Source organism: Colletes latitarsis, chromosome 6, assembly GCF_051014445.1.
Source record: "Colletes latitarsis isolate SP2378_abdomen chromosome 6, iyColLati1, whole genome shotgun sequence".
NCBI classification, from domain to species: Eukaryota; Metazoa; Arthropoda; class Insecta; order Hymenoptera; family Colletidae; genus Colletes; species Colletes latitarsis.
The window spans coordinates 22415937-22440034 of record NC_135139.1 but is presented as its reverse complement, the minus strand read 5'-3'; the positions used below and the strand labels follow the sequence as shown (position 1 = coordinate 22440034).

The 24098-nt window shown below is 31.1% G+C and overlaps 4 protein-coding genes across 13 annotated transcripts; 3 read left to right on the top strand and 1 right to left on the bottom strand.

The window, feature by feature from the left end:
• Positions 1 to 75: 75 nt before the first annotated feature.
• LOC143342548 (protein zyg-11 homolog B) lies at positions 76 to 5016 on the bottom strand. Of its 7 annotated transcripts, none has more exons than XM_076766557.1 (11): positions 4875 to 5016; positions 4660 to 4769; positions 3886 to 4133; positions 3551 to 3776; positions 3263 to 3457; positions 2772 to 3166; positions 2551 to 2696; positions 2065 to 2453; positions 1534 to 1903; positions 1015 to 1351; positions 76 to 865 (listed from the first exon to the last, which is right to left on the bottom strand). In XM_076766557.1, exons 3-11 carry the CDS (start codon positions 4013 to 4015, stop codon positions 738 to 740), a joined length of 2316 nt encoding a protein of 771 aa, XP_076622672.1. In that variant the 5' UTR covers positions 4016 to 4133; positions 4660 to 4769; positions 4875 to 5016; the 3' UTR covers positions 76 to 737. The 7 variants fall into 7 exon arrangements, with proteins under 7 accessions (XP_076622672.1, XP_076622669.1, XP_076622671.1 ...); XM_076766554.1 differs by lacking the exon at positions 4875 to 5016 and adding an exon at positions 4280 to 4344 and having other exon boundaries at positions 3886 to 4194; positions 4660 to 4771; XM_076766556.1 differs by lacking the exon at positions 4875 to 5016 and adding an exon at positions 4280 to 4344 and having other exon boundaries at positions 4660 to 4771.
• LOC143342549 (PP2C-like domain-containing protein CG9801) lies at positions 5001 to 7905 on the top strand. 3 transcript variants are annotated; one of them, XM_076766564.1, is made up of 7 exons: positions 5001 to 5138; positions 5493 to 5799; positions 5874 to 6082; positions 6169 to 6369; positions 6440 to 6737; positions 6861 to 7350; positions 7508 to 7905. In XM_076766564.1, exons 2-7 carry the CDS (start codon positions 5633 to 5635, stop codon positions 7721 to 7723), a joined length of 1581 nt encoding a protein of 526 aa, XP_076622679.1. In that variant the 5' UTR covers positions 5001 to 5138; positions 5493 to 5632; the 3' UTR covers positions 7724 to 7905. The 3 variants fall into 3 exon arrangements, with proteins under 3 accessions (XP_076622679.1, XP_076622677.1, XP_076622678.1); XM_076766562.1 differs by having other exon boundaries at positions 5874 to 6100; XM_076766563.1 differs by having other exon boundaries at positions 5014 to 5121; positions 5874 to 6100.
• A 514-nt stretch (positions 7906 to 8419) lies between these two features.
• LOC143342908 (uncharacterized) lies at positions 8420 to 19739 on the top strand. 2 transcript variants are annotated; one of them, XM_076767228.1, is made up of 16 exons: positions 8420 to 8623; positions 9208 to 9850; positions 10200 to 10380; positions 10475 to 10555; positions 10662 to 12227; positions 12298 to 12549; positions 12643 to 12744; positions 12959 to 13063; positions 13374 to 13518; positions 13605 to 16057; positions 16138 to 16548; positions 16649 to 16852; positions 16941 to 17473; positions 17822 to 18065; positions 18259 to 18361; positions 18449 to 19739. In XM_076767228.1, the coding sequence occupies exons 3-16, from the start codon at positions 10276 to 10278 to the stop codon at positions 19186 to 19188; spliced, it is 7044 nt and encodes a 2347-aa protein (XP_076623343.1). In that variant the 5' UTR covers positions 8420 to 8623; positions 9208 to 9850; positions 10200 to 10275; the 3' UTR covers positions 19189 to 19739. The 2 variants fall into 2 exon arrangements, with proteins under 2 accessions (XP_076623343.1, XP_076623344.1); XM_076767229.1 differs by lacking the exon at positions 12959 to 13063.
• A 1785-nt stretch (positions 19740 to 21524) lies between these two features.
• On the top strand, positions 21525 to 24036 carry Dph2 (Diphthamide biosynthesis 2). The gene is made up of 5 exons (XM_076767234.1): positions 21525 to 22256; positions 22529 to 22862; positions 22946 to 23427; positions 23498 to 23792; positions 23869 to 24036. The coding sequence occupies exons 1-5, from the start codon at positions 22140 to 22142 to the stop codon at positions 24030 to 24032; spliced, it is 1392 nt and encodes a 463-aa protein (XP_076623349.1). The 5' UTR covers positions 21525 to 22139; the 3' UTR covers positions 24033 to 24036.
• The last annotated feature ends 62 nt before the right edge of the window (positions 24037 to 24098 follow it).

The window sequence follows — 24098 nt, the reverse complement described above, 5'->3', positions numbered from 1 at the left end:
ATTTTTTTTTATTTTTTTTTTTACAGTATTAACATCAGTAACATTTAATTAAGCGTATATATATATATATGTATATATATATATATATATATATATATATATATATATATATAGTTTTTAAGTAACACGACTATCATTATTAATACTGTTTTAACGGCCACGCGAGGTACATGAAGTACCTAGTTTTGAGAAAAGTAAAAATACTTTAAATATATTGGTAAAAATGCACAAATCTCACATTAACATAATTAATATTCAATTTATTAGACTAGAACCTTAAATATTAGTTATAATTTGTAACTTTATAATATAAAATGATATATAATATATAACAAATAATTAAGTTAATTCTCAAAACATTAGTACTTATTGTTTAAATTGATCGATTTTTCGATTAATTTATTTTAATATATATAAATATAATTAACAATTAAAAAATATAATATGTCATAATAAAACATTAAAAATTTATCTCTCCCAAACTCAATGTATATCTTTAAATATTTAATTGCATTTTTATAGTGATCAGATTTTTAATTCAGGTCCTCAATTTGAATCTACAGAATTTAATAGCAATATCCTGGACTTTCACCTATCTTTTGATAAATGTCCATGTTCATATAATAGTTTTATTATTTGGTCTAAAGAACAGGATATAAGATTGCATAGATATAAACATTGACTAGTATACCAACTTCGTGGTACGCAAATTTTGTTTTGGAAGGCAATAGTCATCGTTAAGAATTTTTTTCAATCATTTCAAGAATTGATCGTCGCAAACTTTGTATGTTTGTATGTGAAGTTTCTAAATCTTTTAATATCCTTACGCCATCTTCCCTGATTAACATGCTGCAGTAATGTTTTGCTACAAATTATAAGAATTTAAATATAAAACAGCACTTCTATATTTGTTGGTATTAATATATCTAAATATTTATCTTCGTTTTAAAAAATTATACTATTTATAGTATTTGTGTTCACTAAACAAATTTCAATTAAAAAAAATATACTCACGATTTTTTGTAATTACGTGCAGTATTGCCCAAACTGCCCAAAGTTGAACAGGGGCATTCGGACAACGTAGAAGCGGGAAAAATGGTTGAAAACTTCTATAGGCAACCATTTCTCCTTGAGGTGTACGCCAACGTGTCACAGTATGAGCTAATTGTTGTAATAATTGATCTCTATTTTGTAGTAAAAGATTTCTAGACCACAGTTGAGGGCCATCGCTAAGCAACTGTGCAGTAATACCTGCCGCGAAATAAGATACATCAATATGTGCAGAATCCAGCAACACAGAAAGCATCCACATAAATTTAGGTATCATAAGCCTTTGTCTCAAATAATTAACCTATAATGAATTATACGGTTATTAATGATTTAATAGTAACGAAATAATAGCTACCTATACTATAAAAATTAAAAAAAGTTTTAACTAAACTTAACATCAAAATTAAAGATTAATAGTATTTACAACAATATCACTTGCTTGATGATTAGCTTTCAAATGATAGAATAAATTACAGTACAAACCTCTGCTATATTATTTAGCAACCCCAGTACTTTAATTTCAACGCTAGATTCTCCTTGAAAATTTTCAAGCATTAAAAGAAACAATTCCATTCCACCTTCAGCTAGAAAGGCTCTACATGTTGCAGCACTTTCATCAGTTAAATTCCAGAGAACACTTAATGTAAATTTCATTGTTATATCTACTGATTTAGATTCAACTCTGGACTTAACTATTGCAAGTAATACAGACATATACTGTGGCTGAGTACCCAGCATAGACGTTTCTGCTGGTGTTATCTTTCCTGCTAACATTGAGGAAATAGCAACAGACATACGAATTATTGATGGGTCGTTAAAAATTAACAACGAATTCATTACTAATTTTGCGCATCTGTAGAAATGAGAAAAAACATTTAAATTATAAAATAATATTATAAATTTAATTTCATAAGCCGAAATTTCAATATATTTCAGTTTTTAAGTTTGTTTTTTTTCTATTCAAATTTGAAATTTCTGTCTAAAATTTTCATAAAATTTAGAAATTTCAACTACCTGTATTTGTCGAAGGTAACATCTTGTAGAATTCTATCACTACATAAAGTCAGTAATGTATTCATCTGAAGTCTATGATTAGTTGGATAAGATTCCATTGCTACCATAGTCAATTCCACAACTTCCTTAAGTATTGATGGATGAATCATAATAGCGAATTCACCTTTGGAAAGATTATAAAGACATGCAGTGCATCCTATTTGCACACGAACTTCCTGTGGATGCTCTTTCATTCCAGATAACACTAACTTTATAATATCAACCCGTGGTTCAAGAAACTTATGTGATAATCGGAATAAATTAAATAAACATTTCTCAAGATAAAGTGGCCTACATGTATATCTTCTAAGAGATTCCAAAAGTTGGGATTCTGTTGCTGTACCACTAACCTATAGTAAAAAAGTAATAATATTTTATAATTATTTATAATTATCCAATTCTTTCTAATTAGTACATATTAATAGTTGTATTATTATCATAACTTACAACAAGATCGGGTCTATAATCTTTATTAGCTGAATTTATTAAACTGTCTTCATAGCAAGTATCTGTACTTACAAGTCCCAAAAACTTTAAATGCTGATGAGCTTTAATAAATTCTTTTAAGTCTTTTGAATCTATATCACTCTTAACTACAATGAATAGAAAAATGATTATATATTATTCAGATACTAATAGAAGCAACGTGCTAAACATGCAATACCTACCAGATAAATCTAAATTTGATAGATATGGCATACAATGTACAGCTTTTAAAAAGTCTCCTATTTTTGGTTTTGCAGGCCCTAACACGGAGTTAAGAGAATACATATCTTTTTCGTCAGAAATATCTAAGTTCCTCAATTCATTTAGCTCCAATAATACTGAGATTAAATTTGAACTTTCATTTATTTTCAAATTATACATACTAAGAGACTTTAGACGATTTTTACACTTTTTTAATGGTGTTACATCATCAACATTTGTACATGAAATATCTAAACTCTCTAGTAGAGGAAGGTCTTCAACTACTATTTCCAAACCATGTTTATTAAACTCTGTTCCTGATACATTCAATGTACTCAAGGCTCTCAATTTGCTTAATGTTACTACCACACAATACCTGTTATAAAGTAAAAATATACATAGTATGAACATTATCATATACCAAAGAAATGTTTTATTTGTTACATGTCTGAAAATAGTTAATATTGAATACCGTGAACAATCCATAAAACTTCCTTTTGCTACACTCAATAATCGGAGATTTTGTAAACTCCAGTCACCTAAACAACTTATCAAATCATTAACAGTTATCTTTAATCCATTTACTACTAGCACTTCCACTTTATGTTGCTTTAAAACTTTTAAGCCTTTTGCTGTTAATGCAGATGCATCTTTTAATCGTATACGTCTATAAAATAAAATGAAATATGATTAATATTTTACTTGTATATTTATTTTTTAATAAATAATCTTCCCAGTTTAATAAATACTACATAATTACCTTAGTCTAGTTGATTTTGAATCAAACAATGTCATAGTCAAGTCAGATAAAGTTTCCTTTTTGCAAAAGTTAGATAGTAACTGTTCCGAAATTTCAGTAGGCAAAAAAACATCTGGTTGCCTAAAACTAAGTCTTGGTACTAACAACACATCGCTAGATGTCCTACCTATTGTCGTACCCAAAATATCTATATTAGTATTATTTACTGAAGACTTAACTTGCTGATCTAAAAATTGTATATTTTAACCATAATTAAATAATAATAAAAGAAACTACTTTACAGTATAATGGAATGAATGTTATTCTGAAACATTAGCACAATTAATCTTACTTACTGCAAGTTGTCGTACCCAATGAACTAGAGGAATGTTCTTCTGCATCGTGAAGAATTTTGCACAAACTCAAAATATTGTCACAGATAAAATCAATGCAAACCTCGCGTAAACTTCTTGGAGACTCAAACATTTTATACTTTTATTTACATACGCGTATGTTTCACGTCTTTCTTTGATTGTTGTTTAAATAATTAATTGTTCCAAGCAGACTAGTTCCATTTCATCCTTCCACATTTGTTTCAATGAATCTATTACAACATATGCATGTCTATAAACTTGATACACTGTGATTAAAATATTAAACATAAACTACAAGATAAAATAAATTAATTTCCACGACAATTTGCACATATGAAACAAATCAAAATACGTCACACGTAACTTATTTACTTACAACAACAAAATATCTCATCACTATCTCACTCAAAAAAAAATTTACAATTGCATAGGCATCAATACCTAAAGAGAGTATTAAAAAAAAACTACATACATCATTTTATTTCCTATCATGTAGATGACAGAATTTTAAATAATGATTACGTAATGACAAGTCCACAAAACGGAATAAATATTTGTGTCACTATGCATCTAAACGCATTGTATATACTACGTATCGGAATGAACTTGTGAAGCTGCAAAGTTATTTGTTTGACATACGAACGTTTATCGCACAATCACGGTATTTTAATAAAACGATTAAATTCTCGTGCAAGTTCCTTTGCAAGTAGCACTTATACACAGTTATAAAAACTGCAAAAAATAGTAGTCTCTCACCTGTGGAGAAAACGCCATATTGACTTGCCAAATGTCTAAACAGACCAAAAAGTTCAAGTTTGGTTGTATGTTGTATATTGTAAAATACGTGAATCAGATTATTGGAGACACTAATACGTTCGAACATAAAATAATGTAGATTACAATTTCATTATTCGATTAATGCTGAAAATAGTATTATATGATATATAATGATTTTTATTAGTTACACGTACCTCAATACTGAGGGAAATCAACATTTCTATCTCCTAATCGAAACAATTTACCATTTGACGTGTATTTGTGTATGAAACTCGAGAACCCTTAATGATTAACAAAATTTGTTCATTTTTGGAGACATAGTGAAGCGAGTGTAAATTCTACTTGTAAAGGAATTCATCGGTTATTGACACATTATCAATATGGCGGTAATGTGGGAAACGATGTGCTTCTCAATGTATATTACGAAGTCATTCCTGTATGGTAAGGATTTTTGTCAGGTAAGATGTAGTAACTATATAGTGGTTGTTCAAAAATATTTGTTTTCCTAAACATAACTACTGTTCTGTGTTGTACAATTATAATACGATCTTGAAATTATAAGATTAACGAATTTCGAAGAGACTGATTCATAATGCAAATATCAAAGATTTGAAAATTAATAAATTTCGTATCACTTTAATTCATTTGATCAGAATTTTATTCTATTGCACCTTCTACAAATATAAAAAAGATGGTGCAAACAGAAATTTTCCTAATTAATTGTTGATGAAAATCTTATACATTGATAGAGTATTATATGATTGAAATTGGTAATATATTTATAATTTATTTACTATGTTTTCTTTTTAAAGGTTTAAACAAAAATGAGTTTCAAGATAAAATCATGGTTTGAGATCATTGATAAATGTCAATCATTTTGTAATATCATGATTTATTATAACTGATATCAATTAGTATTCTACCTACACCTAAATTTAATTTCTTAAAAAGAATGCCAAGCTTACGGAAAAAAGTTGCTGGCTTTATGCGGCAACTATCTATCAGTAACTTGGCTGGAGCTGTAGAAAATATAGGTCAAGGAGAACAAACTATACGCAGTCCTAGATCATTAACACAAGATTTTACAAGTGGTTGCTTTATTACACGATACCTTGATGGGTAATAATTTTTAAAAAATAATGCTTAATAATTAATATTAACAATGATATTTGACATATAAACCACATTTCTAGTCTAGAAACAAAGCAAGAAGGACCAGCAATCATACATGGTAGAAATTCAGAAGAATTGCCAATTAGACAACTTGGAAATTTTCAAGAAGATAAAGAAGTATTTGCTGCACATACTGGTCCAGATAATGGATTGGCAGCAGTTAATCTGCAACAAAAGCATTTAAGTATTAATGATATTGATATAGATTACATTGATACGTTAGATCAAGGTGAACAATATAGAAACAGTAAGTATTAAGATCATTTACTAAATTTTGTAGCAAATGTATTAATAAAAACGAATCATATTTTTTAGCATCTACAATAACAACGCCCACAATTGCGGGTATTACTAATTGGTTTAACCCCCATGAAATGACATATGGAATTGCTACTACATTATATGAGAAAAACCCTACAAATGATACAAATAATGGGGAACCAATTGCAGATTGTTTTGGAATTGTAACAAGGTCAAACTCTGCCATTTTAGCACTTGCTGATGGTGTTAATTGGGGTATGATTATTTTCAAATAATATAACTTTAGATGAAAGTATATGTGTGATAACAAAAAAAAAATCATTAGGTACCAAAGCAAGTATTGCAGCTAGATCTGCAGTACATGGAAGTATGGAATACTTAAATAAAGCATTTTTTAGTCCTTCAATTAATAATGAAATGACAACAACGAAAGATGTTTTTATAGCACTACTTCGTTCATTCCATGCTGCACATTCGTTAATTCTCCAAGAGCAAGGGATGCTCACTACATTAACTGTATGTGCAGTCCTTCCACTGCCAAATTCTGACTCTAATACAGCTCAGAAAAAATATATGGCTTGTACCTGTAATGTTGGTGACAGTTTAGCTTATGTATATTCAAGGTAATATAAATAAAATGTAGTGAGTCCTCAAATTATGCGGATTCGTAGATGCGCGGTTATAATCTAATTTATATCCGTCATATTTTATATATTTGGTATAAAAATAATATTTGGTACCAATAGGAAAACTGGAGTCAGGGAAATAACAAGAGGATCTCATGATATTCATTGTATGCGCGATATGCGTGATGCTCTTGGAGCTTTAGGTCCTGTAGATGGTTCTAATCCTGAATTAAATAATTTAACTCTTGCAATGACTGAAGTTGAGAATGGCGATATTGTATTCTTGACTAGCGATGGAATTTCGGACAATTTCGATCCTGTGGTTGGAAAATTTGCTGTTTTACCATGCCATAATAATGTACCTGATTCAACTGTGAAAAATCATACCGAAGGAAGATCGAAAACGCGTCGAAAATCTACAGAAAATTTAAGACACGCAGAATCCGGCAATAGTAATAGAAATAAATCCAATTTGCCTGTAGTCGAGGCATATCAAAGACATGAACTCACGCTTCTTAGGATGGAAGATTTGTTACGAAGAGGTGTATCTGGAGAAGGTCCATCATGTAACAGTGCCAAACATCTTTGCGAACTTCTGTTGGATTTTGCAGTAAGTTACTTAAAATGTATTTGGATTTATAAAGTAATATGCATGCAATTCATGATTAAAGTTTTTTAATAAACAGCAAATGAAAGTAAAAAATGTTAGAAAAAGCAGAATGCTAATTTCAAGTACTAACATAAGTTCAATTTTTGTATATAATAAGGTGCGCATAACTGCTGCCAAAAGACGAATATTGGAAGATACAGATTTATATTATGCACGAAGTAAAGATGGCCAATTAGTTCAACTTTCCAAACAAGAACAGAGAACTCGACGAATAAAGACATTGGATAAGGTGTCCATGATTCCCGGAAAGTTAGATCATGCAACAGTTGTAGCATATGTAGTTGGATCTTTTGATTCAGAATATGGTTTATAATTAGCCATATAATATTATTTACAGTTTTTATTTTTAAGAAATGTAGTAAATTAAATTGTTTTTACATAAAATTTTTTTGAACACGTTAAGTTAAAAGTACTCTTTTAAACATTGTAAATTTAAGTTGTTTATACTATTTTTTGTTATTTAAAATAAAAAGAAATACATGTGCTTATTCTGTATATGGCAAAATTTATTTATTTATAATTATAAATCTAATTTATATGATCTATGTATATAATATGTATATGCAGTATAATTATGTATGCATACACATACACAATATGTTGAACACATGTATAGATGCACGCGGTAGTGGTAGACGTCATTTTGAAAACTGTCTGCTAATGACAATTTATAATATTTGAATTTTAAATAAAATGGCACTTAAAACTTATTTGTCACTAAATTGTGTTAAATTATCAGTGTCGTAATTAAATAAAAAAATTTTAAACAAACATGTATTTTGTTTAAAAACTTAAAAATGCTATCGTATTAAGATTACCAGCAGTTTCTGTTTACTGATTGGTTATGAGTAAGGCATTGACCAATCAGGATAAAGATTTTGCTAAATGGGTGCTGCAAAAAGTTACAGTACCATAACCGAGGTGTCGCCAATGGTAAAAGCACTGGGATTTTATAGACTTGTGCTAATGGCAGCCTTGACAAATACATGATGGCCGTTGCCACCGAATAGTGTAACGCGTACATGGAACTGTCGTGTGCCAGAAAAGTTTATTATTTTAAGTAGAATTTTTCCTCTCACGTACTTCATACATGTTGTTTTTGTTTGCAAAGGAATAAAACGTTGTGTACAGAACTAAAATCATGCCGAAAGAAGTGTGAAAAAACGAAAAATCGCAAGAAGAAAACACGGGTGGCAAAACCGCGTTCGCGGAGGTAATATTGACAATTTTTCATCACGACGCTACTCGCATTTTTCCGCGTCAATATGAAATACATGTATCCAGGATACCTTCTTCGGGTTTCTCAGCTATTCGAACCGAAAAATTTTTCACAGATGGTTGCTTTTTCTTTTGTTTACGCCTTGTCAGTTGAGCTTTTGTTGTGTGCATCCGCGCGCCGCTGGTACCCATAAGTGAGAGTGAGATGTATGCGATTCCTGTATGCGTGTAGTAAGTGGCTTGTGTGGCATGTATGCTTGCACACAGGCGTGCAAGTTATAACCTCAAAATGTGTTTCCAGCTGTCGAATTTTTATACAGAACTTTTTTCCTTACCATAAAATGATTATTTATACCTATAAGTGTCATTGTACCACAACACTGTGATGATTGCTATCCTATTATACATGATAGAATTTCTCAATAATAATACGTATTTTATACCATAGTAAAAGTTTCATTAAATTTCAGTAGTAACAATTCAATTTTAAATCAAAGAGAAGTAATGTTATTTGAATGATATTGTAGGACATATTCCTTTATCTGTAATGACTAATTACATATTGTTTACATGTTGCAGGATACAAATTAATCGTAGGATTTTGGAAGCCATAAGTGTAGTGTGTGTGTGTGATACTTTAAAATAAATTTGAAACGTGAACCAGCCCTGAGTCATAATAATATCAAATGAAAAATGTTCTGATAATAGTGCTTTAAACATTTATGAATTGGTAAATAATGTTTATTGAATGCTGCTTGGAGTTGGGATGAAACAAAACATATATTATTTATAAAGTGACAGCTAGAATTGTTTTATATGAGCAATTTCTAATGTAATGTCATGGAAGATTGTAATTCATTTGTGTTTATACATGGATGTGATCTTGCAACAAATGTATTTTAAAGATAAGTCGGAATACTTTCAAAATGCAATTGTGCAGTTATTCTTTAATGGATAATGTAGTTCGAAAAAGAACTACCTGTTGTGTGCAACAAATCAATACCCAAACATGGTTAGCACTAAAGCGTGATATTAGAAGCAAACACCAACAATCTACATAAACATAAATATTCTGGAGAGATAAGAAAGTGCTGTTTAAATAAACGGGTAAAATACGAAGTTACATGCATGACAGGAATAGGAGACGTAGGTCGCAGACGCGTTGAGTGGCGCCGTAGCGCAAACACAACTTTTTCCTGTCATTGAGCTAACACAATCAGTGGTAAGTAATTCATATATAACAATTATTACCATAAGTAAGCATAAATTAGTAAACTGGGTCTAATAGAGATATCTACATAAATAAAAGCTTAAAACTTAATACTTAATATTTTTGCACAATAATTTATGTGCTAAAACATGTCTGATTATTATAACTGTTATTCTGATTATTTATTTTTAATGTATATTATAAATATGTATATTGGTCATTTGCTGTAACAATACATTTTTTAAAAAACTCAATTCTGGTGATTTTAGTGATTGTAATTTCAACGTCGCATTTCATAAATTATATCATTATTGCAGCAGATGAGTGATATATCTATATATATCTATGTATATGTATATAGGAGTATATAGAAGCAAGCTTGGATAAGCTGAAAAGGTGGCTAGACGCTGCCCAGAGTAAAGAGGGGCTGCGTGGGCATGCAGCAGCCTCAGTCACGCCCTCTTCTCGGGGACTCAGTATCCTCTACAACTTCCCCGACTGCTCGGCGTAACAATCCTGTTGCTGTTTTGACACATCAACAAGTATGATCTTTTCCTATACCATCTTTACCTATACGACTAAAAGTCGTCTTGTATCAATACTAAGTTTTGTTTTATATCGCATCTTGATTTTCAGTTACAACAATTGCAACAACTGCAGGCTCAAAATTCGAGTGGTCAGTCTTTGACATTTGCGTTGCAACAAACATCAAATAATGTAAGTATTTTTATTCAAGGATGTATAAAGTAATGTATTGATTTAAAATTGTTTTTGTTACTAAAGGAAATGAATATTAGTTTCATTGTAAAAATTTATATTACAGCCACAAGACCAAGGAAATGGGTCAACGACTGGAAATCACATAGTATATGTAAACCAGTTAAACCATTTAAATCAGGGTACCATAAATCCCTCGGGGACTGGTATGGGCCTACCCCCGGCCACCCCCACTTTTGGGGTGGGCCTTAATATGGGATTGCCACTATCACTTCTAAATACCAGCCTTACATCCCTCACATCTAATGTTATCACTACATCAAATCCTCTGCTCAATTTGGGCCTGCCAAGTATAAATACAGGACTAACTACAATAAATCCTAGCCTCAATCAGTTGAATGCTATAAACTCCAATTTAACCTCGAATATTGGTTCAAACAGTATTAATAATGGTTTATCTGGTTTGGGACAAGATCTAAATAATATAAATACTGGAATTAATAGACTCAATACGTTAAATTCAACGAATATAAATTCTGGATTATCAAATGTTAATACTGGAATTACTAATGTAAATCCAAATTTGACAAGTTTAAACTCAAATGTAAATCAGAACCTGACCAGTTTAAGCACAAACTTTACTTCTCCAAGTTCTGGCGTATCTGGTTTAACTGCTATCAATCCAAATATAAATGCAAATTTGAGTACTACCAGTATAAATTCTGGTGTAAATCAAGGTCTCAATCGACCTGTTAATGCTTTAACAACTGGATTGACTCAAACTAGTCTGAATTCCAACAGTACGCAATTTCCATTCCAAGCCATACAAAGTATACAAAGTATTGCACCACACATTGTTGGATCAAATATTGCACATGTACCAAGTTCTGCCATATCGCAGCACCCAAATTCAAACGTATCTACTATTTCACAAATATCGAATACTGGTACCTTAACAAGTTCCAGTATATTCACAAGCACTTCTAGTGAACCAATTCATTCGACCACAGCAAATGTGAATCACGCCTCAAACGTGAATCTCACTACAAATATTCCACATCTTGGTACAATGCACTCGAATTTATCTAATGTACCAACATCTAATGTACAGCATATATCTGCATCAAATGAGCCGAATATGTCACTGAGTCATAATTCTTCTTTAAGTTCCTCTCAATCAACTGGATTTCAACCTCAGCGACAGTATTCACAGGGAATTAATCCTGGCTTAAGTTCGTCGGTTACATTAACGGGCTCATCTCAGCCATCAAATGTGGTCAGTACGATAAATACTGTAAAATCTATGCAAAACATTCAGAGTCAAAATATTAGTTCTCCAAGCAGTCCATTTTCAATACCACTGAAGAGTCCAGCGTCTAATATTGCACCACCCACGCCAAGCCCTAGTCCTAATAGGCTATTACTTAGAAGTCCAGCATCAAATTCAATACAATCGAACAGAAATAGTCCAAGTCCTGTTGGAACATCAACTTCAAATAATAATTTTAATATACAAATGCAAAGTCCAATGCAGAGTCCAATGAGTGTTAGTCAAATACAGAGTCCTGTACTTAGTCCATATCCTCCTGCAAAAAGTCCTCATCTATTAAGTGGAAATAACTCTCTAAACAACAGAAGTCCAGCACCTGGTGGAAGTCCTGGTCCACCTGTGGTAAGAAGTGATTTTTCTATTCACGCATTATAAATAAGATTTAGATTTCAATAATTTTTTTAAATTCCAGGTTAGACCTAATACGCCAATATTGCAACAAGGTATGCAAGTATTGCAAATAATTCATGGTGCACCACAGGGGTATCAATCAACACCAACACAGTTGGTAACTAGAACGCATCTTTTTGGAAATCAACAAATTCAAATAGCAACAAGTAAACCTGCAAAACAACCGCCACAAATTTTACCAAAACCTCCTAATCAACAAGCCACTGGATCACAACAAAAGCAACAACGCGTTACTACCACAATCACAAATCAAGTAATATATGTTTTGTTTTATTACAGCTTTTTGAGTTGATTTAAAAATTCATTATTTATAGAATTATTTAATTATTATTATTATTATTATTAGGTGACTCAACAAACTCAACCACAGTTAGTACTTGCTGGACCTCAACCAAATCCCACAACTGCTACAATGATACCAACAGCACAGGGTCTCCTACTAAACCAGGTAATTACAACTGACTGTTTAATATGTTTATCATTTGCATGCAATTCATTATGTGATCATTCGAAAATATCATGTTGTGCCTGTTTTAGCGGTTTCCGATATTATACAAAATAATTTAAATATGCTTGATTTCTACAATAATGGCTTTTATGCATTTTTTAGTGTCACAAATATCTGCTTTGTGCTTCATATGTTTATAACATTTCATACATAGGTATTGCCGTCAACTGGACCCGTTATTGTACAACAGCAACCAGGTGGGGTTCAACTTATTCTAAGAACGCCAGCGAGCGCCCAACAACAAACACATACTGCACAGGTGATGGTTTCATCCATGCAGTCATCCAATTTCATCATGTTCAGTCATTGCTTATCTAATACTTACATAGAATATTTTTTATATGTCGTTTTAAGTGTTACTTAAGATAATTAACAAATTATTCGTATTGCATCATTATTAGATTTTATATACATTTCACGTTTTATATTCGTATATCCAAATTTTTGATAAATTACCAAAAAGAAATTTAATAAACATTTTGCAAAATTGATAATACTAAAAAAATACTAAGAAAGAATTTTTGTTGTACAATATACTTATTTAATATATAAAATCTGTCCTTTTACAGCTGACACAACAACAGTTGGTACGAGTTGTCACAGCACAAGGTATGCAGTTACAAGGTATTACTCCTACGTTTTTTGCCGTACCTAATGGTTTTCCTCCAGCTGCCTCACCAGTAATTAGACATACTCCATCTAGCCCTGCACCTTGTAAGTTTTTCAATTAATTAATTATTATTTTTTTTAAATTAAAAGTTATATTTAAAAATATGAGAATATTTCTTTTTTTCATTTAGCTGCGAATTCAGGGTCTGGCAATTCTATAGTGATTCAAAACGCAATGGTACAAAGCCCTCAACCACAGATTTCACAAGTAGGTTCAGGTACCAATACTGGCAATACTCCATGTACGCAAACTGTCGTTGAACAAACTTTATTACCGCCACCGAAGAAAAAAGCGAAGAAGAAGAAAAAAGCGAAACGGAAAGACGATGAACCACCGAAATTAGATCTTGCTAGTATAATGAAAATATCAGGAATTGGAGATGATGACGATATTTTTGATACTGATCTCACAACTGAATCAGATGTTTCTTGTCAAGTTCAAGTTGAACCAAGTTCAGGACAAAATATAGGACAACTTTCATCTCAAGTAACTATACCTACCAGTTCTGCTCAGAATCTGATACAAGTACCTGCACCAAATACAACGAATACACAAACTTCTGTGTCTCAGACATTGAATAGTCAACTTGTTGCCCAACTTCAGATGCCTGTGCAGAATACAATACAGGGCCAATTGCGATTTGCTCTTGGAGAGGATGGAAGAGTTGTTCTACATCGAACTCCCGAACCAAATCAACCCGAAATGGATCAAGCAACTGCTCAAGCATTAATACGATCGTTGACACAAGGCGGTGGACAAAATTCACCAATTATTTCTCACCTTCTTGGGCAGGCGCAAACTACAACACAGTCCACACAAAGTACCGTATTACAAAGACAGAAATTCGTTAAATCGCCTTTATCTTCATCCAGTGTTTCAACAGTTACTACTACTGTAAGTCCTACGGGCCTTCAAAGTGTTACTTGTGCTACTAGTCCGCAACATGTGCAAGTATGCTCAAAATCAAGTAATCAGCAAAAAAGTGTAAATGTTCCTCAAGAATCCAATCCTGTGTTAAACGTTTGTGTCCAAAGTAATCTTGGATCGTTACAAACATTAGACATGCAAGCATCGAAAAATATTAATGTACAAAATCTCATACCAGCATCAAAAACTATTCAATCACCTAATTCTAACCTTGTGCAACCAAACAGTAATGTTTTAACGACTTCTGATGTTATACCAACAAAACCTTCGTGTACCACATTTAGTGTACAGAGTTCTCGATTGTCTAATGCAAATCAAGCAACTAGTAATCAACAAAATTCTAATGTTTCTACACAAAAATCTAGTCAAGTGCGACTTACAAATGCTTGTGTAACTACTAATGTGCGACAAAATTTAAGTAAAATATCACAAAGTGGTGCTCATGTACAAAAACCTTTGTCAAATAGTTTAACTGTACAAAATGAACACAACTTAACAAAAAATAATCAGAACCTTCAGCAGGGGAGTCAGCAGGATTCTGTAACATTGCAACAAGAAACACCCATGTACCAGCATAATCAACATCAACAAATAACAGCACAGTCTGTGCAAACGCAAAACGTCCAACATGTTTTCGAACAAAATCTTCAAACTTCTGGATCAAATGTTCAACATAATTCTGTAAACATGTTGCAACAACAAAGTTCTTGCAATACTATGCAACACGATACCATGAATGTGTTACAACATTCTAGTATACAACAAAATATTAATGTTCTACAACAAAATGCAGCTGGTAATGTACAAAGCATTGAGCAAAATCTACAGTCTGGTATTAGTGATATAGCTCATGCGCAACAGAATGTTATCACAAGTTTGCAACAACAAAATACATCTGCTATTTTGCATAACACGAGTGTACAACAACAGAAAGTTGTTGCGGCAAACTCGTTTTCTTCTGTTAATGCGCATCATTTCGAGACTCAAAATACGGCTAACGCCATACAGCAAGGGTTGAATACACAACAAAATAGTCAGCATCAAAATATCGTTATTACGAATGCCCCTCCTTCTAATACTATTCAACAAAGTGAATCTCAGAAAGTAGAAACCCAAAGTACAATGCTTAATTCGGCAGCAAATAATATGTTAAATAATGCACCAAAAATTACACCAGAAATTTTAAATGCATTGAGTAATTTGAATCCAAATGACCAACTATTAATTGCAAATGCAAATGGACAAATGCAAGTAATAAGTCAACAGCTGTTACAACAGTTTTTAGCTGGACAATTAAATACGACTAATCAGGTACAGAATCAAAACCAAACTCAAAAAATAGTGATTGGTGAACCAGATGCGACCAATCAGAATTTACAAGGTGTACAAATTAATACTCCAACAAGTCAAATAATTGTAAATAGTTCTGGTGGTGCTCCTACTATTCAAAATAATATACAAAATATTGTAGTGCAAGCTGCGCCTTCTCAAATGCCACAACACATACAGATTCAAAATCCCGGTTTTCCTAGTCAATTTATTGACAATCTAAATCAACAACAAATCAGAAACTTAGGTACTAATCAACCAAAGAAGGCAAAAATTGTTAAAAGGACAAAAACTGTTGTTACTACTCAAAGTACTGGAAATGCCCAGGTATGTGGATAAACTTAATTTCTAATATTTGTTTATTTATTACCCGTCATTTTATCTAAATTCACAAATTGCGATAATAGGTAACGAAAACTGTTACGGTTTCCCGCCCAACTATGATATCAACGAATACAACCAACCTTCAGAAGGTTGATAATTCTAGTAAAGTAAATGCTGTGGTATCTCAGAGTACAAATCCAATTAAAAGTGAATCTACTCAAATTGTCACAAACGGTCCTGTACTTCCATCTTCTCCTGGAAGTCACATGTCAGTTCCTTCAAATGGTCAGATGGTTCAAAGAGTACAGACCATTCAACTTCCCGCTCAAAAACAACAATTACTAAAAAGTATACAGTCTCAAATACAAGCTATACTAGCTCGTAAATCGAGTTCGCAACCGGATCAAGCTGTTTTGACAAAATTGTATCAAGAACAAGCAAAAATTTTGGCAAGTGGAAAGATTGTCAGTACTACAACACATTCCGTTAGTAGTGTAAGTTTTGCAGCTTATTTATTTGTAAAACAGAACAAAATTTATTTGAAAATTCTTTTAATGACATAATAAAAATATTATATAATTTTGTTCTTAATAGAACTCGGATGCAAATTTCAATGTAAACGCAGTTACGACAATAGCATCGAATTTAATTTCTCAAAATTCTTACAAAAATCAAACGTCGGCTGTACAGACTCAAACGCAAACATCTACAACTGTAGTAACATCACAGAATTTGAATCCAAGTACGCCGACAACTGTGCAAAATAATACAACTAGTAACTATATAAACAATCTTACAGTAAGTAATGATTTATTGCATTATAATTATAATTACGTTTACATTAATGTCTATAATTAATTTCATGTAATATTATAAATTTTTACAGACATCGCAAAATGTGCAAGGACAACAATGTGTACAGAATAATCAAAATGTGCATCAAGCGCACACAAAACAGCACAAAATTTATCAGAATCATGGAAACCAGATATTGAGTCCGTCCTCTGCCAATATGCAAATTTTCTCACCGCCTATTACCTCTGTAGCCAACTTGCAGGGCAACGCACAACAACTAACTCCAGTCCAAACACAACAAACAGGAATGCAACAATCAACACAATGTCAAACAGATCCATTAGATATCAAACCAAACATACAAATGTCAAGTTCTGTAAAACAAGAACTTCCTTCACCTATTCAAGTACAAGTTCAAACTGGCTCTCCTGCAGGTCAGGTAGCCTCACCTAGAATGATTGGCAAAGGATCACAAAGGATTCAAAGTCCTGTAAATACCAGTGGCAGTTCGAACAAACAGATTGTCAGTCCTGGCAGTAACTCAAGTCCTTTAGTAAGTCCAAGACAGGGTGTTAAAAGACCTGCATCTAGCCCAATTTGCAGACAAATTAATCGTAGTGACCGGTGAGTATAATGTTACCATTTATCCATAGAGTGTTTATAAAAATGTGAGATATATTTTCAAGATCATTTTCACACGACTACATAATCAAAAAACTCTTTATCATTCTATAATTTGAGGCTTTATTATCGATATAAGCAGTTGCAGTTTACTGTATGGTCCCGACACGCGTTGTTTAAACTCAAATCAGTTAATCGTAACTTATCGATGTAAATTGTTAAAGAAGTTGTTAATTTGTCTCACATTATTGTAAACACCTTCTATATAATTGTAATGTATTCAGTAATGTTTAAATAGACCAAATGAATATTTTAAATAATATGTGTACATTTGTGTTTTCATGTTTACAGATTAGAACAGCAGTTAAAAATTGATCAAAACGGTGCGATAAATCCAGATGTTAATACACCATTTTTAAGCAAACGTGATGCTTGTAAACGTCTTGTAAGATATCATTGTTTAAATGAACAAGTACTTAGTTCGAAAGATTTGGCAAAAGCTGATGAGATATTTGAAGAAACAGCAAAACATTTGTTAACAAAATTCAACTCTATGATGAACAAGTACACGTACCTTCTTCTGATGGAGAGCATGGTACGTTAAAAACTGTTGATCTTATTTAGATTTTATTTAAAAATATATTAAATTTCATAATAAATGCATCTTAAAATTGTAAAATACACAAAGGTGCGTGCATTGAACTACTCACACTTTTCCATTTAATTTGTTATATTTGATATAATATACAATATTTACAATGAAATTGTTAATTAAAATAAAATTACAGAGAGAAGTGAGGACATCAGAATTGATGATGATCGATAGAACGTTTGTCGCAGAAGAACAAAGTATATTAAATAGGTTACGAGAACAAGAGGCTAAGGTTAATGGTATGTTTTTCAATATCAACATATTAATAAATATATTTCTGTTGATACCTTATTTCGTATAATAAGTATACTTTCGATGTTTTATAGAAGAATTTAAAAAAGAAGAGAAGCCATTGGTGCCAAAGGTTGAACCTGGTCTTTCAGAAGAGGATAAATTATCATCACCATTAACTAATGTATCTGTGAAACGTGAATTAGAGGATGACTTCCCAAGCGACGAAATGGAATGTAAACCAGTGATTAAGTCAGCAAGTTGTACTAGTGGTGATTATGACGAGTGGGTAGAAATTCAAAAAGAACTTGGTGTATATCCATCTACCACAGACTCGTTTAAATGTAAAAATAGTAATAATAGTGGTAGTAATAGTGCGTGTGCTGTGGCTGTTACAAGGTCGTCAAAAACTGAAAGAACAAGAGCGAACGGTGAATGTCGTGCGAATGTACCAAGTGCGAGTGTTTCTGGAGTTCAAACCACAATTGTAAAAGACAGTTGCGAACAAGATAATACTCCAGTTTTTGAAAGACGTTGGAGTAGCGCTACAGATCTCGAACGGGATTTGTTAGAAGATACAGACAGCCTAGATGGACTGGCCTTACATTCTCAAACACAATGTCCAGGCTCTCTTCATATAACTAATGAAAGTGGGAATGGTAATGAACATGATGATATTACCGCACAGGTACAATCTGCTATTGATAGCATTCTTAATCTTAAAAAACGTCCTACAAATACATTATCTGGCAGTAGTGGTAACAGTGCATCACAGTCCAGTGAATCAAAGGACACAGTGCTTGACCAAGCAGTCCGCAGCATTTTAGGCTCGTGACCCTCCTTTAATAAAGTATGTTAAACAAGTGAAGTTAATGGTGAACATCAAGCTAGTTGTTCGTTTTGAAAATTTTAAAAGGACTATACATTCTTTTTGGTGATTTTTGTGGTTAATGTGAATAATATAAAAAACTATGTTTGACATTAAGAATGCGACATTGTTTTTGGTAATGCATATCTAAAATCACACAGATTGTTGCTAAATTATTTGTACAAATCATGCAGTCCCTGATTTCATTTATACATAAATTAAAACAGACTAACTGGATTATGCAATTCTACGTATTTTTCCAAAATTCATCAAAATTTGTTTCTGCAATGGCAATAACTATTCATAATATAAAAACATGTATACTTTCCAGTAGTCTAGCTGTAATAAAGCCATCGCGTTTACCTAATTCTAGCAGCTGTACATGTGGATAGATAGACAGATAGATCGATAGATAGATAGTTAGATAAATAAATAGATAACTTGCTCAGATTTTTCAATCTGCCACTTTGTAATGTAATTTTGTAAAAAGTAATTATTTAAAACAACTTATTCCACTTTGTCTGTAGTACTTGTAGAGAAATCTTACGGATACTTAAAACTGGGTCGGTAAATTGTACATACGTTTTTAACGTGTATTATTAATATTATTATTGCTATTATTTGTATTATTGTTATTGAGATTTACTCTCAGAATTATTATTGTATTATTATTATTAATATTATTATTATATTATAATTATTACTACTATTATTGTCAACGATACCATCATCTCAAATGATGAGGTTGTATGGTATAAAGAGAAAGTAGTGGTTTAAGAGACTGAAATGGAAGACAATGAAAAACATAGAAGGCAAATGATATATAAGGTGAAAAGGGAACATAAATCCTCTATATTAATTTGAATTCATTTCTATTTAATGTATATGCAGTCTTAAATGTTAAAACGCAAAATCAAACTGGCAAACATTTTTTAAGTAGATATAGTATTTTACAACTTTTTTGTCATCACGTAAAATCACAATAGATCTGGGTAAATGATGAGTACATGTGTAGAGAGCACATGTGTGGAAAAAGGGTAATCCCACATTGGTAACATTTTAAGCAAATGATAGATAACCGGTGAGTAAGACTTAGAAAGCAGATCTTTCTATATGTGCCTTTTTATTTTTTACATAGTTGATGACTAATATATCTTGTATCTACACCTGACTCGTAACTTTGATTCACTCAATGATAATATGTCAAATAATGAATGCAGATTTTTTAAACAGTAAATTACACATACAGAACTGTGGTCTGAGTTAATCATTTTCTAAATGTCTCGTGAATTACAAGAATAATTGTTCATCACCAACAGTGCTTTTGCAAGAAAAATTTAGTTATGTGGCTGTATTTTTGCATCCTTTTCCCACATAAATTCATGATAGCTCTCTATACACAGAGGCAATGAAATGTTTTTGGCAAAAGCAATCCAAGACTGACGTATATACAGAAAATCAAGCAGAAACTATGTAATGTATTACAATAAGAAATAATCATTTGTACATAATATTCAATTACACTCTCGACGGCAATCGTGACTTAATGAATTCTTCAAAGATTTTAAAATTTGGATATGCTAAAGTTCTTTTGATCCTAATAAATTGCCGATATTTCACGAGTACGTGTATGAAAATATTTTTATCCTTGTCTATGTTAAGATTTCAGTTTGCAGCATGAAATTTCATTTCCAGTACTGACACTTCTACATGATAGCGTAAAATGCCTGACGAGAGTGAAGTCAAAGTGGTTAACACGATAAAATGTAATTATTACTATCAATTACATGATTTTAGAAATCATGAACATCTTGTAATGAACAACTCCTCTCCTATCACGTTATCATGGAATTATTGATATTCCATTTTAATCACAAATTTAGGTGCCTTATGAGAGAATGTTCAGTAAACTTTTTTACCCTGTCAGGCATACAGTATTTCAATACTGTAGAGGCACATAAAATTGTTGAGTATTTTACATTATTCAAATAATTTATTGTATTTCGAGTAGAATTGTGTGCATTTGTAATATAATGAAGCATTATTAGTTGCATCTTTTCTTCAAACTATATAATTTCCATGAACTGATGTATAATTTAATATTTGTACAGTAAGGCATTTTTTAACAAATGCTTGAATGTGCTTTAAACAATGTCTATCTTATATAAAATTGCATGTTTTATGTGTGTACCTACATTTCAGAATATACCAAAGAATACAAAATTAATTCAAACTGGATCATGGTGAAATAAATAATAATTAATATTTATAGTAGTAATTACAAATTAACATTTCTATTTCAGATTAACATTTTCCATTTGTAGGTACACTATGATATTTGCTTTTAAACGAATTCAATTAATGCTTTTAAAATTACTTAAAAAATTTAAGAAATGGAAATGAAATAATATCCAGTTGTGTGTACATTGAGAAAAAGACCTAAGTACATCGAACAAATATCAAAACTCAGTTTTAAATACTTTACATTTATTTAAATTATATCCATTTCTATGATTTTTTAATATTATTGTACAAAAATATTTCAAAGGTAAGTTGAAATAAAAATGTTATATATTGTAAAGTTAATAATAACCGTGAATAGAAATTAGACAAAATTTGTAAAAAAAAAATGAATAATATTCAAAGAATAATTTATTGAATATTTAAACAAATTATTCGTATGAAAAAATTGCCAAAAATATCAAAGATTTCAAGTTTAATATTATTTTCCGGGGCACTGTAATAATATGAGAAGCATGTGTGTGTGAAGATGGTCTATAACATTAGCGACGTCTACGTGATTTCTAGTAAACTTGTAATTACACGTGTTGCAATGCATTGACGTATTCATTACAAGTGCAAATGTACCTGTTTGTAAATAATTTTTGTAATGTGTAAGATTTAATGCATGAAACAGTATGATTTCAGAAATAACTGTAAAAATCACCAAACGTGAAATGAACGATGCTATTGAAGATGATCCTTACGATGTGGAAAAATGTGGCAAATGGGTTGATGCGTGTAATTTAAATAAGGTTTGAATGCTTTATCTATGTGGCGGATATTTTATCAACTAGAATTGTACAATTAAATTGTAATGGAATATTTAATTTTCAATTCTATTCTACTTCCTCAATAATATAAAAAAAAAACATTATAAAGGTTACATGTATCTGTCATTAAATTTTCATTTATTAATATGTGACAAATAAGTCATATAAATAATATATTACACTCCATGGTGAATAAATGCATAGTTATAAATATGTAAAGAAAGGTTAACCTTATAGGTATTGAATACTTTCAGGTGTGTCTACAATTTCCTGATAATCTTTTGATTGATTCTGTAGAAGTAGCATTGCGTCTGGAAAACCGTATCAATAAAAAAGTATACATTTTGGGAGATACTACTTGTGGTAGTTGCTGTGTTGATGAAATAGCAGCTCAACATATTTGTGCAGATAGTATAATACATTTTGGTCATGCTTGTTTAAATCCTACTGCTCGATTACCTGTATATCATGTTTTACCTAAGGAAAAAATTGACATAACAAAAGTTATTGACAAATTTAAATTTAGTTTTGAGGATAGATCCAAGAGAATTTTATTTTTTTATGATGTTGCGTATGCACATAAAATTGGTAAGTTCTTCAATAGTATTAAAGAAAAAAATATTGCAATACTCGATTCAATTCATTAAACCATAAACATATTTTAATTGCAGAAAGCATACATGAAATATTGAATCCCATTTACAAAAATCTGATTTTTTCCTCATTAAACTGTACATCCAATGTAGAATTCACAGATACAACTGATATTTCATCTACAGTAATCTTAGGCAGAAGTTTTAAATTAGAGAAAGAATATAAAATAGAGGATTATGAAGCATTTTTCCTTGGAAGTGATGGAAAAACATTCACTATATTAGCTATAACAATTCCTGCAAAAAAATGGTACTATTTTGATAACAGTAATGTCATTGAGTTTCATGCTTTAAATACACCATGGTTAAAAAGAAGAAGGTTCTTAATTGAAAAATTGAAAGATGCAAATGTTGTTGGTATTGTTGTAGCTACATTAGGTATTAAAGATTACCTTAAAATAATAACAATGGTTAAAAATATTCTTAAAAAAAAGAACAAAAAATCTTATATTTTAAGCGTTGGTAAAATCAATCCAACAAAACTTGCTAATTTTCCAGAGGTATGTTGGATACTAACAGCAGAGATATTAATTAAGATTGATACTCTAAAAATGCATTATATATTTACAGATCGATGCTTTTGTTGTAATAACATGTCCTGAAAATGAAGTATTTGATTCTAGAGAATTCTTGAAACCAATACTTATGCCTTATGAAGTAGAATTAGCATTCAATAGTTCAAGAGAATTATACACTGAGTATTGTATGGATTTTAGACAAATACTTCCTGGAGGAATGAATTATATTGAATTTAAAGCAACAAAAAATTCGGATGTTTCGTTAATTACTGGTGAACTTAGAAATTGTGATGAAAATGCTCCATGTTCAGATAATATGAATGCTTTGGCAATTAATAATTCAGCAGGTATTTACATGTTATAAGAAAAATGAAACAGTAAAAATTCATTAAAATTCGAATAATGTCATTTTAATTCTATTAGGTGTTGTTGCAATTGGAAAAGCAGGGGCAGACTTTTTACATAATAGGTCTTGGAAAGGAGTTGAACAAAGATTAGGTAAAGATGCAGTGCATACAGCAGAAATTGGCCGCAATGGTTTACCAAATTGTTATGAAAATGAATTTGTTTCTATAGAAAAGAAGTAACGAATAATCATAATAAATAAAATCGTCCGTTTAATATAGTACAACTTTTTTTATGAAAGTAGAAAT